At 37.7% G+C, this 18350-nt stretch overlaps 1 protein-coding gene across 1 annotated transcript in view; it reads left to right on the top strand.

The window, feature by feature from the left end:
- The window catches only part of lrp8.L (LDL receptor related protein 8 L homeolog), a 78866-nt gene extending 64421 nt beyond the window's left edge, over positions 1-14445 (top strand). Inside the window, exons 5-19 of the mRNA XM_018258447.2 lie at positions 559-927; positions 1503-1625; positions 1791-1916; positions 2667-2786; positions 4745-4870; positions 6088-6259; positions 6744-6971; positions 7454-7572; positions 8449-8588; positions 9824-9965; positions 10458-10610; positions 11062-11319; positions 12636-12704; positions 13189-13367; positions 13743-14445. Coding sequence (XP_018113936.1) covers positions 559-927; positions 1503-1625; positions 1791-1916; positions 2667-2786; positions 4745-4870; positions 6088-6259; positions 6744-6971; positions 7454-7572; positions 8449-8588; positions 9824-9965; positions 10458-10610; positions 11062-11319; positions 12636-12704; positions 13189-13367; positions 13743-13781 — 2363 coding nt within the window. The 3' untranslated portion in view covers positions 13782-14445. The remainder of the gene's footprint in view (positions 1-558; positions 928-1502; positions 1626-1790; positions 1917-2666; positions 2787-4744; positions 4871-6087; positions 6260-6743; positions 6972-7453; positions 7573-8448; positions 8589-9823; positions 9966-10457; positions 10611-11061; positions 11320-12635; positions 12705-13188; positions 13368-13742) is intronic.
- Positions 14446-18350: the final 3905 nt, after the last annotated feature.

Below are 18350 nucleotides of genomic sequence, written 5' to 3'. Positions count from 1 at the left end.
AGCACTGTTCAGATGAGACAAGAGGGTCTGTGACTTTATGTGCCTACCTGATTTCCATGCACATTGGACTTGCAGGAACTTGAGATGATCAGAAATGACTGTGCTTTGTGCAGAGCCAGCCGTTTGTCTTCACAGGAAGGATATGAATGGGAGTCTTCTGTTAAGTGGGCCGTGCTCATAAACCACAACGAAATGAAACTAGCAAACTGCCCTTTATCTGCTTGCTGTATACTTACACATACATTGCTAAAGAAAATAAAGTGAAATGTGTTTTTAGCAAGATATCCTGACCTGTCTGCTTGTATCTCATGTCAGGGCGCTGTGTGTAAGATTATATTTTAATGAAATTCTATCTTCTCCTCCATAGCCTTGAAATTCTTTCAAGCTACTAAGATATCTCTTAATTGGAATGTTCTTTTGTCCAGTCTGCCTGTGTTTCCCTGGCATTTTCTCTACATATGCATTGCAACGTCAACAAGTATTTTTACTGTATTTTGTAGCCCTTATATTTTTTTTACTTTTTTCCTAAAAATTACTATACTATTTTTTTTCTTTCAGGCTGCACCTCTGGTGAATTTCAGTGCAACAATAAAACCTGCCTGTCTAGTGTATTTGTGTGTGATGGTGTCAATAACTGTGGTGACGGCAGTGATGAGAGGGGATGCCTGCCCATTACCTGCAAACCAGAGGAGTTTCGCTGTGGGAACAATGAATGTATCCTTGAGAAATGGGTGTGTGACGGGCAGCCAGACTGTGATGATCAGTCAGACGAGTCGGAGGCTTACTGTGGCCTAAAAAACCAACCTCAGGCTATCACACAATGTGGGGAACATGAATTCCGCTGCAACAATGGCATTTGTATCCACTTAAACTGGAGGTGTGATGGGGATGAAGACTGCAAGGACAAATCTGATGAGATGGATTGCCGTAAGTTAAATGTCATTTTTATAGAGAATACTCCAGCTAAGAGCTGCCACTTACCATTTTATAATGCTCATCACCAGAGCCCAGGAATAAGTGCTTCAACAAGTGACTGCAGCCATTACACATGAAGATGGACTTATGCAAATACATAATATAATAATGATACAATATAAACCCTCATTTGCCCATGCTCAGATTTGTGCCACATCATTGTCCTTCATCTAAGTGTTTAACTTTTACCATAGCTGAAGTTTAGGGTACTAACCTTGTGCACTAACCTAGTACTTTGTTGTTATTGCTTTAGAAATGTGTACTCTGTGTTATAGTTTCCCTGTTAACCACAAGCACTGGTGTTCAACTATTTTCAAAAAACTGGAATGTATAGACTATATGCAAATCCATCTTTTTACAATGCCAGTTGCTGTTACCGCAAAGGTGCCAATATCCCAAGTGTAGCCCTATATAAGCTTCAAGGTGCATTATAAATATTTCTTTCCCTTGTTTTTATGATAGGAAATAAATTGTCATTATAAAAAAGAGCTGTATAACAGAAGACTTTTTCGCACTCTCTTCCTCAGACCTGGCAACATGCCGTCCTGATGAGTTCCAGTGTGGAGATGGATCATGTGTCCATGGCATGAAGCAATGTAATGGGATCCGTGATTGTCTGGACAGCAGTGATGAGGCAGGTTGTCAGAGCGGTGAGTTCTTTAGTGGTGAGCGAGTGCAAGGAACAGTACTGAAAAAATGCAGTTACATTGTTTGTAGGAGTAATAATTGTTTGTGTTATATAAAGCTCCAAAATTTCAGAGTCTTTATTGTATATTTCTTTAATATTAACTGTTTATTATGTTCTTTGGGTGCAGCTCACGCTCCTTGTGAAGCGAATGGAAGGTTCCAATGTAAAAGTGGGGAATGTATTGATAGCACCAAAGTGTGTGACAGTCACAGAGACTGCCGGGATTGGTCTGATGAGTCCCTCACAGCATGTGGTAAGGCTTCTTTCCTGGGTTTTTTAATGTATGGGTAAAAATATGTGTGCACGTAGGAGATTGTATCCCAAATATATATTGAATGTGCGCTAGCAGGCCTTACCTCCTGCCAATATAAATTAATGGGATTTCCACATTATCTTGCTATGGGATGCTCCAGTATCTGGAGTGCCAATGATGTTCACAAATGACCTGCATTTTGAAGTCTCTTAGTGAAAAGGCTGTATTCTAATATACATGAGTATTTACATAAAGGAATTTACTGACTGTTACAAAAACAAAGTGCATATTATCAGTAGATCTAAAAATACAAGGGGGTTGTGGGAGCGCTCCAGGCTAAAAAATACGTTAAAATACAATGGAAGTGAAACTGATTTATCCTATTAATGCACATTCTCTGGTCCCCCAATTCAGTATATGTGCATGTTTGTATAAAAACAGGGTTTTTTAGTTACAAAGTTATGATCATAAAATTGATATGCCACCATACCACGTCGAGGTAAACCCCATACGGTGGTCCCTAACTGTTTACCTCTGGTCATAGTATAAAAGTAGTAATCCTTGGGATCAGTGTCTCTTATCAGTAAATCTAGTCATATTTGGTCATTCCTACAAATTTCTGTTAGCCTGTATACATAACCCTAGTGGCAGAGGATCAAGGAACTTCGACTACAAGGCTCGGTATGGATTAAAGCAAGTCATATTAGTTATTTATTGAAAACTCCTATGTTGTTCATCTGTTTCTTACAGAGATCAATGAGTGTCTGGCTAATAACGGGGGCTGCTCTCACATCTGCCGGGACCTGAACATGGGTTATGAATGTGATTGCCCTTTGGGTTATAAACTGATGGACAAGAAAACCTGTGGAGGTAACAAACCTCCTCACATCTATTATTTATTGTGCATGTGAATATTCCCATTGCAGCTTTCTGATAAAGTGATAAGATTAAAAGTGTAGATTGCAATTATTTTTGTTTCATAAGAAATACCAGTAATGGGCGTAGTGGTGTCTTATGCCCTAATCCGGCCATCCACAGAGTCTGCAGTTTGACCATGTTTCCTGGTTCGTGGTGTCTATTCAGAAAACAATTACCACAGTTTCTGTTTCCTGCAAAAATGTCCCTGTTTCTATAGCAGCAAATAACCTTTTCCAATGTAGTGCTACAGCACAAAGCAGACCATAATGGAGGATTTTTAACCCTTCCAGTGGCAAACTTGGGTGAGCACTGGCTATGGGTACAGATGTATACAGGTGCTTGCAAATCAGGTTTATCACAGCAAAAATGTTCTTTAGTGGCCATAGGACAAAAAGCAGAAACCACAGAGACCCCAAGAATTTTAAACAATAGATTCCATACAGACGGGGTTCTTATAAAAACCATGTCAGAATAAATACTTATACTAGACTGGGACAACCAAATAAAAAGAGCTTATACTTTTAGGGTGGCAAAAGAAATGCATGGGTATTGTATAAAAATATGACTAAGTAATTAGGATAGTTAAGAAACAGATTAAGTGGTGGGTGGCAGCACAATTCCAAATAATTTTTGTTTATTGTTGGCATTTACATTATGGCATGATAGATTTACGTTACTGGCAGCTTTAGTATGGGTTACTCCTGACAATGATGCAGTGATTCATTTTAGGTTTTTAATTTTTTTCCCCACAAAAGCAATATTGTGCCTCATCTTCCCCTGAGACTGCACGTATTCGTTATTCATGTCAGGATCTCAGTTGTGTGCCCTGCTGCAGTCAGCTTTCAGTCAGTGACAGTTTTACGCAGTCAGCGACTTTCTCCTTTACTTGCATCTGATCTCAGCACATTGAGGCCCCTGAGATGCAGCTACCTTAATGCACCAACCATGTGAATTTTCCCCCTGCTCCCTCTTAAAGGTTAAGTTAGATGAGGGACATGTAAAATGATATTTAGTAGTGTTACTTGTAGCACCTGGGAATTACATGCCTCAGCCTGTCTTTTCTAAATCAGTAGTCAGCATAAGTCCTATGAGATCTGTGTGGGTGTACTAGGAATTTCACAATATGTACATTTTATTTAGAGATAACAATAAATTGTTCTTCCTGAACCACATGTGCCTGCCAACTCCTCCACTTGCAGTTCCTGCCAACTCCTCCACTTGCAGTGCCAGCCCCTCCAGAAAACACTGAGAGAGTATCAGAGGTTATTTTAATTACAGCAGACAATAAACTGCAGATGTTTAATCACGTGTGAAGGGTATAGTGTAATGATAAAAAAGCATTCAGAAACTGAGCCTAATTCAGAATTCTCCTATTGAACAGTAGCGTAAATACAAGCCCATCAATAAAAACTATTTTGTAATGCATACATGCAAAACCCTTCTCTGTTTATGTGGGAATATTGTCTTAGTTTTGCTGCTTCTCCCCTGGGGCTATTTAGCAGTTAATTTAAGTGCATGTTACAGACTACTGAACCTTTATAACTCACTTTGAAGGATAAACCCTAATTTGCATGTAAGATATTTGTAAAATGTGTAAATGGTTATATGCAAATCCAGTATAAGCCTACAAGAACAGAAGTTTAATAACGGTTCCATTTTAACTCTCAACCTATATCTTCTGTTCTGCATTTTGGCTCCCTGCAGTGGTGCTAGGGCCCAGATGCACAGGACATTGATCAGTACTTACATGCCTTGTTTATAACTGCAATGCTACAGTGACATATCAAAAACATGCAATTCTAGAGAACAAAAGTAAATGCTGTGCTTAATTTCAGACGACATTTTTTTAGACTTGTTTTTGCTGTTTTGCAACGGTCAGAAGAACTAACACTATGGTTGTTTAATTTCAGACATTGACGAATGTGAAAACCCTGATGCCTGTAGCCAGATTTGTGTTAATTACAAGGGTGATTTTAAGTGTGAATGTTACGAAGGATATGAAATGGATAGTGTGTCTAAAACCTGCAAGGCTGTGGGTAAGTTTGACTAGCTAAAAACGAATATATATAAACCCCCAAAGAGGGAATATGTATAAGAAGCGATCAGCGCCTGTGGCAACAGAAATAAAAAACAAACATAGCGCAATACGTTCACAAATGTAAAATATATATAACGTATTGCGCTATGTTTGTTTTTTATTTCTGTTGCCACAGGCGCTGATCGCTTCTTATACATATTCCCTCTTTGGGGCTTTATATATATTCGTTTTTGGATTCATGTACAGTTGAGAGACTGAAGGGGTCGGCAAGAAATAATCTAAGAGACTGACATTTTTTATTGGGCTGCATTTTGTAAGCTATATATTGTTTTTAAAGTTTGACTAGCTGTTAGATGGACACTGAGAGTTAGAGAGTGAGATGGGATGGAATTTAATGAATGACTACACTGAGGCGGGAGAGGGGGAAAAGGAAAATATGAGGGAAGGAACAGGTCATTACAAAGTTTGCCAATATTTTCCTGTCTCTTGTATTAAGCCCTAAATGTCTCATTTCCCCTTAGTTGTATGCCATATGCCTAATCTTCAGTTACCTGTAAAACAGAGAACAGAAAACAGTTACTATGTACCACACCCCAACCACCCCTTTTATACTGTACTTGATCAAACCCACTCATTTCAAACACTGGGAAGGAGGTACTCTTTGTCCCATAGCTATTCCAAACTAAAGGATTGCTTTTTTTCCATTGTCTTCATGGGTCTTGCACCAATGATGTAAAGCCCCTTTGTACTTTGTGCCTGGCTGTGCCAAGAGATAAATACAGGTATGCTGCATTGTACATACAGGTGTAGTCTACATTATCCTGTAGAAGCATAGCTGCAGCAGCTAGATCACATGTATCTACAGAATACATGTCCAGAAGCAACATTTACAGTTTTATAAGTTTAATTGATCAATGCAGTTTGGACATGTTAGTGCTCCTGAAATTGCTCATGTTTTCCTGCGTCAGAGAATCTCACAATAACTGTATGTTATACTGTAAGGGCCATTCTTTCTCCATTTTATTTAACGGGGAACTTTTTAACAATGTTTATTCATTTTTACTGCAATGCTTCTTCCCGCTGCCTGTACTATGAATTGTAAAAATGACAGAACTGCTTATAAAAGCAGCACCAGATCAATATACACACACACATACAGCTAAAGGTGTGTTGCATTCACATACACATTCAGAAGTGCTCTTTCTTTTATTTCAGGCCAGAATCCTTATCTTATCTTCACAAATCGCCATGAGCTCCGTCAGATTGACATTGTGCATCGAGATTATTCTCGCCTTGCTGCACAGCTGAAAAATGTGGTGTCTTTAGATGTGGAGGTTACAAGCAGAATGATCTACTGGTGTGATCTTTACTACCGCAGGATCTACAGGTAATTTCTTAAAAGCATGAGTTTACACACAAGTAAACATATACATATAGTTCTTTAGAAAAACACATTTCTAATCTATATTTGTAACCACAGTGTGTTTGCACAAACTTAGTACCAAACCACTGTAATGTGAATTAAGGCATAAAGAAACACGTGTTTTATGGGTTGTATCTTCTATGAATCGTTATACAAAAGAGAAATTGCTTCGCTTTCTTGTAAAAATGATACTTGTTTGGGGAAAATGGCATACACAAAAAGCACATTTACTTTTTATAGATAGATATAAGGCTATTGCTATATTTTCTGCAGGGAATACTATATTCAGAAGAAGTAATACTTACTGTTTGACTACAGCATCATACACCACATAGCTGCAGTTAGAAGTGGCCAAAGCTTTGTCTCATTACATGTTTTAATCTCGCTGACAGAGGAGTTACCCACACTATTTTGCCCACTTTATGCTCATTTCAACTTGTGTTTGCAGTGCTCCCTTGGACAGAGCTGCCGACCCAACAGAACATGTGGTAATAATTAACACCAATCTGCACTCCCCCGAGGGCTTAGCCATTGACTGGATTCATAAGAACATTTACTGGACTGATTCTGGCAACAAGACTATTACTGTGGCAACAGCTGATGGCTGCAAGCGGAAAACACTTTTCAAGAATGGCCTTGGAGAGCCGAGAGCCATTGCAGTGGATCCAACGCAGGGGTGAGCGCTTCAAAGAAATAAACCCTTATATGTCCTGTATGTGTATGGGAGGCTTTTACTGTATTAACCAGCTCCATAGCATAACAAAATATGGACACACATGACAATTCGTTAACAATTTGTGCTTTTTGTAGAAAGGAAATAGGGATGCACCGAATCCAGGGTTAAGATTGGTATTGGCCAGGATTTGGCCTTTTTCAGAAGGATTCAGATTCTGCCAAATCTTTGTGCCTTGCATAACTGAATCAGAATCCTTAAAAATTTTGTGATTTTTTTTCACAAAACAAGAAAGTAAAATTTTTTAACTGCTTGTAGTGCACCGTTTTCTTTATACCTTCTCGTTCCTGATTTGTATATGCAAACTAGTGTTTGGTATTTGGCCGAATTTTCCATGAAGGATTTGGGGATTCAGCCGCTTCCAGTGTATTTGTTGCATCCCTAGCATGAAATAATCCTAGAGTATTGTCTCTGTCCAATTTTAGGTTCATGTTTTGGTCAGATTGGGGGGACCCTGCAAAGATAGAAAAGGCTGGACTGAATGGAGGGGACCGACAGGTGCTGGTATCTGATAATATTGAGTGGCCAAATGGAATTACAATCGGTAAGTTTCACATACCATTTATCTGTATAAATTTGTTACAACTCATTTTTCCTAGGGATTTAGCCGGTGCAGGAAAATGTGTGAGAAATTTGTAAGCCTTTAAGCTAATGTCATGGATAAATATATAAAATCTGGAAACAGTTGTTTTGAGTCCAGAAAAACACTTTCCCAGCAGTGTAACTTCTAAGCTGTGCAGTTGTGGGCATGCACAAGAATTTTGTGAAACAACACATTATTTTGTATTAATTATGACCTGTGCACATGGTTTTAAAATTATGGCCAAAAACTTTTTTGTGTGCGCACAGATGTCCTACCTCAAGGATCTCCTGTTCTAAAATGTTGACAACTTTTCCTGATGATAGCTTTGCTTTAGGTTTCATGGTAGAACTCCACAGGCGATTTTACCTGCGATACCTTCCATTCCGATGCGATGAGGATAATCGCAGGCGTCACGTCGGATACGCAGAATCTAAAGTACGTAATACAAAGAAGCTTGTAGAAACATGTAGAAGCTGATTGCATCTGACATGACTGTCGAATGAAAATGCAATATGCAGCGTTCGCAACAGACAGTTGTGCCAGATGCAATCGGCTTCTAGGTGCGACATTTGTATTCCTTACATTAGATCCGGCACATCCGACGTGATGCCTGTGATTAGTCTCACTGCGTCGGAACGGAAGGTATCACAGGTAAAATCGCCCATGTTCTACCCGTAGGCAGTGCTTGTTTTTTTATGAAATTGTTTCAGTATCAATGATTTGTAAGGAGGCATGGTTATACTCTGTCCCAAGACTTTTCTCTGCCCTTGTTGCACTTTACTTTACTTATAACTATCCTATTCATTCTTTATTCCCTCCTCTCACTGTGTCCCTTAGATGTACTTGGCTGCCGGCTGTACTGGGTGGACTCCAAGCTTCATACATTGTCTAGTGTGGACTTCAATGGCTTCAACAGAAAGCTTCTAATATCCTCAGAGGACAGTCTGAGTCATCCATTTGGTCTTGCAGTATTTGAGGTAAGCTTGGAGGAGAATTTCTTTACTAACTTCTGTACAAGTACTTCAAACATGGGAAAATTCTTTTGATACAATAACAAATACAAACATGTAGAAGTGTGCAAACACTGTAAACTTTTACAAGCAGAGCCCTTTTTACCCTTTTGCCACCTGAAGAATTTTGCACTCCAGAGTTAAGATGGTCATAGACCTTTATACGACAAACGTTTTTGGATATTGATTGTTCGTTTCAATGTAACAATCTACAACTAGTAAATAAAGTAGAAAAAGGACAAATCTGATTATGTTTTGCCCATTAATTATCAGACCACAATTGTGTGAAAGTTATGTCAGACAAATAGTAGTGACAGTCATCCATTGATATGTAGATTGGTAGATTAATATATACTATTTTAGGATAACCTTTTAAAATATGCTGAAATGTATGTGTGATTCCATTTTGTTAATATGATTAGGCTTATAAATGTCTAAAAAATGGGAAAAGTGTTGATAATATAGACATATATCTGAAACCTATTTTTAGCACAAAAATACATCTGATTTCGAACTCCCCATTTTTCCCAAGCATGTTTTAAAGGTCAAAAACTCCTAGAAGTACCTCATTTTCAAAGCACCAGAATTCTACATAGCTTAGATTTCAAGGCCTAATAGTAGTATTATCCTAGGAAACCATTCATTTCTGGAAAAACATATTCTGATGAGTATAAAATTGGTAAAGATGTATTTCTCCTCTAAACTACCCACCTGCAATACTTTGCCAAAGTTATTGGTTTTACATTTTTTTTAAAAATTTTTTTAGACATTTTGAATATGAATTTCATGCCTTACATTCCAACTACTTCAGAAGCACACTGTTTGTTTTATGTGTGGTAAAAATATGCATAGGTTTATTGTTGCATGCAGGGCCCTAAAATGAAAAATGCATATGAATTTGCAAATTCAGCTTGCAAACAAAGCCCCCTGTATTTATATTTTGTGTTTTAAGACCCCTAATGGTATGACGATTATGACACATCTAAAATGGGTAAATAATACTTTAATACTCTAACCTTTACACCAAACTACCAAACTGCAAAGTTATGCTAAAAATACACAATAAACTGCAAAGTGAAAGTTTGCAGTTTGTGCATCCACTCCTTGTTTGTCTTACTAACACTTATTATTATTATTATTATTATATAATTTTTCTTTGGTGTTACTTTGTGTTTTATTTTAATTGTTTCTCTTTTCACTAGGACAAAATTTTTTGGACTGATTTGGAGAATGAAGCAATCTTCAGTGCAAACAGACTAACTGGTCATGAGATTTCTATCCTTGCAGACAACCTGAATAACCCACATGATATTGTGGTAGTTCATCAGCTCAAACAACCAAAAGGTCAGTAATCCCTGCCTTACTGCTCAATACTCCTTAAATTATACAGTACGTAGGCCTGTGAGTGTCCAGCATTCAAATATTTAGCTATCAATTTTAGGTTTAGTATTTTATTTTTTCTCAATTTTAATTTGTATAGCACTTTTTCAATGTATTATAATAATATTTACAATAGTAACATAGTACATTTGAATCTGGTTGAAAAAAAGACAGTCCATCAAGTTCAACCTCTCCAAATAAAAACCCAGTATCCATACATACAACCCTCCATACTTTCACATAAATTATATATACCCATAGCTATACTAACTATAGAGGTTAGTATAACTCCATATAATTCTGGTTGCATTTCTATATGTATTTTATGACTTTAACAATATGTTTCTAATAGAATGAGACTGGATACTTTTTATGAATTAATGTCCCAGTGGCAGAAGCAAGGTAGACATCAGCATACTGGCAGATAGATTATATCCTTTTTCTTTTCTTATGTAGCTGTGAATGCTTGCAACCAGGGACCTTTCCCAAATGGTGGCTGTGAGTATCTGTGCCTTGCAGCTCCCCAAATCTCTGCTCACTCACCAAAGTACACATGTGCCTGTCCAGATGGCATTGAGCTGGGGCCAGACATGAGAAGTTGTGAAAAAGGTAAGTGAAGAAAAAACATAGTATCACATTGGTATCCTAAGAGTTAATTGCAATTTATTGAATTTATAGCAACCCATATAATAAATTAATTGTGCAAACAGGCCCAGTCAGTGTGGAGAAGAAGAGAATTCTTAATGAGTGTGTTGAATTTGGAGATAGAAACAATAAGGGAGAATGGAGAAACATAGGAGCAATAATAATAGGCATAAAGAAGCTATAAAAATTAGAGGATGATGCTGCTGCAAGTAAAGAGAGAGTGGTGTAGAGAGTGTGTGATGGTGTGGGACAATGGCTTTGAACTACTGAATGTTTTGTTTACACTTTAAAAATTTCCATAAAATCTCTGTATAAATAAATGAGAATAAAGTGTGTACATCATTTTATTAGTGTGAATTTGGCAGGTTTAAGATGTGCTGAAACATAATGTGTAATTTGTTTTCTTTATTTTTAGTCACTGTTGCAACTGCAGAACCTGTAGCCAATGTAGCAACTGCTATCCACCAGCAGGTCCCAGAACCCAGTACAACAGCTGAGACAACCACTTCTGCTCTTCTCACCTCAATTTACACTACTACTACTGCTGCTGCTACTACTACTGAGATATCACTAAACTATTCCAGTGTAACCAACATTCACCAACCTTCCTCTTCATCCACGGACAGAGACTCCAAGAATAAAAACACTGGAAATAGCAACTTGTCCCTACACTGTAAGAGAATGAGTATGGATGTCAGGCATAAAAGTCATAGAGAGAGGCATTTTTATATTTGATATGCTCCCTTATTACTGCCAAACTGGAGGTTTAGAATCTTACATAGAATTTCAAGCTTACCCTGATTGTCACTTACTTCCCCTTTTCTTTATTTGGAAAAACTTAACAGATTCCTCAGCCACTCTCAGCAGCCTCAAACTGTGTTTATAGAGGAGACATTCACATGAATCAGGACACACTCATAGATGTGGGGTACCCTGTGGTTTGGGGTATAACCTTATTAGTAGATTTTAATTCTTTGTCCTTAGGAAAAGTTCTGCTGTTGCACTTCATATTATTGCATTACTTTGCAACAAGTACATTTACTTACCAGCAATTCCTGTACATTAATGGAGAAGGAAAGCTATGGAGGCATTTTATTGCCAATAGATTAGCTGCAATAGTACAAGCTAGAATGCTATATATATTCTGTTGAATGTTTTACCATACCTGAGTAAAAAGCTCCAGAAGCTCTCTGTTTGTTTAGGATAGCAGCTGCAGTATTAGCTTGGTGTGACATCACTTCCTGCCTGAGTCTCTCCCTGCTCACTTAAAGCTCTGGGCTCAGATTACAGCAGAGAAGGGGGGGCAAACTGAGCATGCTCACACCCGGGGCAAGGAGGTTTAAGATGAAGGCAGGAAGTCTAAAACAGAAAAGAAATGCAATGTATGTTTTGACAGGGGACTGGTATATTTATGTTGACCTTTATGATAAGGCTTACTTAGTTTTAACCTTTCCTTCTCCTTTAATACAATCCCTCAGTATGTGAAAATGTGTGACAATGACCAATAAAATACACTTTTTTATACAAGGAATATTATACAAGTTTATCCATGTTTTGGGCATCAGTACCAGCCTAGCAGTTATGATGATACAAGTAGTTTTTGATTTTTTTGGCCAACTTACAATATACACTAAAGTTCGGGCACACTGATAAAGAATGACTGAGCCCAATAAAGAAAACTAAAAGTGACTTTTAAAGTATGAATTGTCTAGGGACTTATCCACACCCCAGGCTAACCCTGCTGCACAGGTTTGCCTTTTCTAATAAGGTACCATAGAGCAGGGCCATTTTATGGAATCTGGATGGTGCTGTTGGGAGTTTACACCCTCCTTGTTGTATTCACTGATACTGTATCGGTATACCCAAAATGATTTCTTATGGAATGTGGTAGATTGAATGTAATTTTGGGATTTTTTTTAATCTGATTATTTACAAGGTGCTTTTACCTTAAATTTCTTATTTTTTTGTATTTTTTACTGTTTTTTATAGATGGAAACTCCGATTCTGACCTTAGTTCTACATTGACTGCGGCAGTGATTGGAGTTGCTGTTCCTCTTGGTGAGATTTTTAAATACAGGCTCATCCCCTAATTCATATAGCATTTAATCTTCTATAATCATTGTATTGTATTGTATATGTGGTATGCCCTTTCTTACCTAATTAGCTGGCCATTTATGTTAGAATTAATCTACATGTTTTGCCCTACGTTAACATCCTTCAAATGAACCACCTTCAGCACGTTTTGTCTATTCACTGACGCAGCATATCCCCATACTGACAATGTGCTGCTCCTTCTGGCATAGGTTCCCCCTTTTAGTCATAATGTATATTCCTTCTTGATTTTTCTTACTGTACATCCCTCCTATTTCCAGTTAATCTACCCCTTGGTAGCTTCATATTAAACTGAATGTAATTCTTCTGTCTGGGCAAAAAATGCTCTTCATAGAAATTTCACGTGTGTGTGTAGCAGGTACTTAAATACACAGTATAGCTAGATTCTCTTGTCTTTCAGTATTCCTTTACCAACTCCTTCCTTTTTCAGCTGTACTTGCTCTTCTGTGTCTGTTGGGATATCTTATCTGGAGAAACTGGAAACGAAAGAACACAAAGAGTATGAACTTTGATAACCCTGTATACCGTAAAACCACAGAAGATGAGGAGGAGGAGGAAGAAGAGATCCACATTGGAAGAACATCGCAAATTGGTCATATTTATCCAGCAGTAAGTACACCGACAGTCCCTGACCACAAACCTTTTGATAATGTAAACATTTGATGGCAGCCTATAAGATAACCGTTAAACATTGAAAACATATATTAGTTATTTGTGATCCAGTAGAGAACCATGTGCCATTCAGTAGAGTGTCTTCCATTGGAAAACTTTTTTCCACTGAAAAACTTGTTACCAACAGTCTGGAGAGGTTATAATTGCAATACTATTTGCAAAAAGCTGCTACCAGTTCAGTGCTGCAATACAGTTTTTTTGCTTATTATTCACACAATGAAAAGCCAATATACTTTGCTGCCACAAACTTGTTTATATACATTGAAATACTTATATATAAATACTTATATATATATTTTATTTATTTGATAGAGAGTTGCATTAAGCCTGGAAGATGATGGGTTACCTTGAAGACTGAGGATGCCCCACTACTCCTCCTTTTTCATATTCTGATGCTGTGTAACAAAAAAACATTGTGACACCATGGTGGGAGCAGTATATGAGTACATGGAACTTATGTGGACTTGCCCAGATCATGTAATATATACTGTGAGGAATGTCCGTAGATCCTGGTTACATGTAGTGCAGCGAGGCTGATGCTGTGTTATGCGCAGTGCTGAAACTAATCCTCTCTGCCTTTTTAGGAACATAACAAATTTCTTATTTATTCTGGTGATGGAAAACCACAAATATATAATTTTTCAGACATCCAAAGGATGTGAGGGTTTCTATGTATAATCTTTTATACAGATTTTTACTTGATTCAGGCCGAGGTACTCCTTGATCTCTGTATATAAAAGCCTCCCAGGGCAACCTACCATTTTAAGATATATTTATAGATAATTTTGTACATACCTTAACAAAACTTTGTGGTTTTCCATCAGCGAAACCTTTAAATTAATAATGAAACATTGACTTTTGTAGCATATTTATTAACCTAGAGCTGGATGGCTTTTTGTGAGGGTGGGAGGAGGCTTGTGTTCTGTAAATATGGATCAGAGTATTTATTTTTCTGTATGTTTTGAAATTCTATGTTTGGCTTAGTGCCCCATTACAGAATATTTGGATTTGTTAGCCTGACCACTGTCAGATGGAAATATGTGTTATTTCTTCTATCTAAGTATTCTGTGAGTTACTTTTTCATAAGTAGGACATCATCCATCACATAAAAACATATTTTAGGAATCAACTATAGAAAAATGCCACAAACAGAGAACAATTTCGAAAACATGCACAGACCAATACTAGATAATAAGTTTTCTTAATTTAATAAAAAGTTTATCTGGCATAAACTAGAGTGATTCACAACACATACTGTAGCAGTTCAGTCTGGCCAGACCACTCAGTCAGTCGGTCACATTATACAGATGCAAAGAATTCTGTTGGTTTCTACTGTAATCCGATGAGTCTATTCACACTATGCAATTCACAGTCTGGTTGCAATTAGCTTGTATGGTCATCTGTAATACAAATGAATGGGTCTTATTTTGCTTATAGCTAATAGGAGAACGTATCTCCTACAATCTAGTGTCTAATGAGTGACTGTGGCCTACAGAGAAAATGTGTTGAGCATAACAAACAACTACTGAAGCTCTGCTTACAGAGTATTATATAAGGGGATCGTTTACTGTGTGCACAAAACATTCCTACTTATTCCTACTGAATATTTGTATTGCCTGCCTCCATTGAAGTGAGGTTGACTGTTCATAAATACCAAGCGCACCCATTTTATTGTTGTCTTGGGGGATCCACAGACTTTTTTGCTTAAAAAGGAATGCTTTTTGGTAAGTGAGGTTATCCATCTTTACTTTCTTTTTTTATGGGAATATTAACAGAAGCTTACTCATTTTTTAAATAGGGCTTGTATGAGACACACAGTATACAAGAGCCATATAAGATCCATACGTTTATTTAGTATTTCAGACATAATGACCCAAGACAAACCCTGAAGAATTGCCTCTGTTGCTTAGCTGATAATTGTTTCTAATATGGATGTGCTTGTTTTGGGGTGATAATTACTCGGGTCTCTCATTAACAGAGACATTGTCAAGCATTTCTAAGTAGGATTTTTTTTTTTACTTTTTACTGGTCGAAGTCACAGAGATAAAATGCAATACAACACTCTGTGCCTAGCCATAGGGATTGTATGGAAAAATAAATTATTAGTTTATTAATTTTGCTTATCATTTACAACACAATCCCTACTTATTTGCCCTATTTAACTATATGTTGTCACTTTAAAGACTGCCATAACCATATATATTTTTTACTAAACTGTGCTTTGTACATGAGGTCTACCTGTACTGGCATAGCTTTATGCTACCTTTCTGTACATCCTATAAGATAAGAAAGCGATGCTATTGGGTATTCAGTTTACAGCTCTGTTTCGTTGTCCATGCCCGGTGATGTGAAGACCCACTTCTAGGGCCGCCATCAGACAAAATACGACAAAATTTCCTGGGCCTCCTGGGCTGCGCCCACCACAGGCCCCCACCTATAGGTCCGCCCCACAGGTCCACCCCCCACCACACAGTAAAAAAAAAACATTGGTGGTTAGGGTTCCCACATGTTAATAAAAAAACATTTGTGGTCAGCCCCCCCCCCCACATTATAAGAAAATTGGTGGCCAGGGCCCCCCTTAAATGTCCATGCAAAAAAACTTGCGCCCCCCCAGAAGTTTAAAAAAAATTGGTGCCCAGGACCCCACCACACAACAGGGACCACAAAGGGTTACCTTTGGGGGGGCCCTGCCATGTTGCACTTTCTTCATTAGCAGAGCCCCCCTGCTGTCAGTGAGATGCCAACTACAGAAGGGAGTGAAAGCATTTTCTTCCTTTATTGGTCACAGAATTTCAAGTCCCGGTAAAGCTGCATGGTGATTTGATGAGCTGAAGGGGAAGTTCAAATCTCAGCTATCCAATCCCTGAGCAGCTCAACCGGACTTAAACTCTGTGACCAATAAGGGAAGGTAATGGACAAAAGATATCTTCCCCCTGTGCTCCTGCCCTGCCTTCCCGAAGTCGGCAGCTCTGAGAAAGCAGGGGGGGCCAGCTAATCAAGTAAGTGCGGCGTAGCCGGGCCCCCCCCTTACCCTCAGCGCCCCCTACAACTCTACCCCTGATGGCGGCCCTGCCCACTTCTGTTTAGTAGCCCCTTGTGTGAGGATTATAGTACCATGGTACATCAATGGCAAAAGCAAATGGAAAATAAGGTATTCACTTATTATTTTTGGTTTTTAGACAAATATATTTAGGTAGCACTTTCAATATTTCTCCAGTATGTCATGTGAGTGTTTATAGGGAATTTTGATGTTTATAGTCATGGTGCAGTTTGGTTAGTATCCAAACCAATGCAGAAAATAGCATCACATTTGATGAAAATTGTACCTTTATAATAAATTGTACAGTTTTTATATCATAAGATTTATTTTGCTGAACACCTTGGGGCCCATTTATTAAACTTCAAATTTATCTGGTTGAGGTTTTAAAGGGGAACATTTTCATTGAAAAAACCCCTCATTTTTTGAGATTTATTATACCCTAAAGCTGCTAAAAATCCAAATCGGAAAATACTCCATTTCAAAACTGTCGAGGTCATGTAGAAGTCAATGGCAGATGTCCCTGAAGTTGTTTCTTTACATAGTGATCTGCACTGGATAATCCAACAAAGTCTGGGTTTTCATCCAATAATCTGGAAAAAGTCAAGTTTTTGCAGCGAAAATTAGAGAAGCTAGTGTTTTCAGAGCCTCAGTCGTAAGATACGAATCTCTGCAACTGTTTTTGAATCGCTGCAATTGTTTTGAGAAGAATTATTGATAAATGACTTCTATTTGTGGAAGGGAGTTTGGTAGACTGTTTTTAATAAAAAAAAATAAGATGAATTTGTGTTTTAGTAAATAACCCCCTGTATGTTCTTTATAGTTTAGAACATTAGAACTTGGGGAATGAGAATCATAATAGAACAGCGAGTTATACAGTACCACTGGATTTTAAAATGGAATTGCTTTATTTACCTTATATCTTTGCCCATTCTGAAGTGGTGCTGACCTATAACTACATTACCTCATTCAGTCACCTTTCTTCCAGGGGTTGGGCTTTGTAAGTTTTCCCATCTGCAGCCATTCATCTGTTGTAACACTCCAAGCCCAAACTGTCAGTGGCTAATAGATGAAGGTGGCTGTAGATCTATAATAGCATTCAACGGCACCCCTGCTATTGAGTAATAAAATACTCCCTTATGAGGATACTCATTTAAAGCCATAGCTGCTTTTACCTGCATAAAGCAACAAACACATCACTCTCTAGACTGAAGGGATTTCATTTGTATACAGTAAGCAGAATTAAAGAGGTTGCCTTTGTAATTTACCTCTTTCAGTATTTATATTTTTCTGTGTAGAAAACGGCTTGTTTCATTTCCTTATTATTTTCAACAAGAATCTTCATACAATCAAACTATAGAATTTAACCCTTTGACGCTAGAAGGCTTCCAATGCAAAGCCACTCAGACTTTATAAGGGTTTTGGTACAAACAGCACAAGATTATTACTGTACACTGGTGTATCTTAATGAGTTTATGTTGGAATATGTGAATAGTGTACACATACTTTAATTGTGTTTAACATTCTTATACATACACACACATCACTAAATACATGTATATAGGCGAGTGGATGCTTTGCAGGCTGGCCTGGCAATGTACAAGGGCACTTTATACTCTTCTAACCAACATAGGTACAACTCAACCAAAGGTGTTCATATTTTTTAAATAATGGTTGAATTATTGGGTTTTGGCATTTTTATAATATGGGATTCCTTCTTGCTGTTTATGGATGTCTCTCTACATTAAGATAAAGGACACTGAGATAATTTCAGTCTTTCAGAATCTTACTTGTTACAGGAAAAATACATTTAAAGGACTTGTATCTACCCTGTGCAGTGTCCGCACTAGAGCTATGGGCTGACACAGCAAGTATACATACAT

Source organism: Xenopus laevis, chromosome 4L (assembly GCF_017654675.1).
Source record: "Xenopus laevis strain J_2021 chromosome 4L, Xenopus_laevis_v10.1, whole genome shotgun sequence".
NCBI lineage: Eukaryota > Metazoa > Chordata > Amphibia > Anura > Pipidae > Xenopus > Xenopus laevis.
This window is presented reverse-complemented; position numbering and strand designations above follow the sequence as displayed.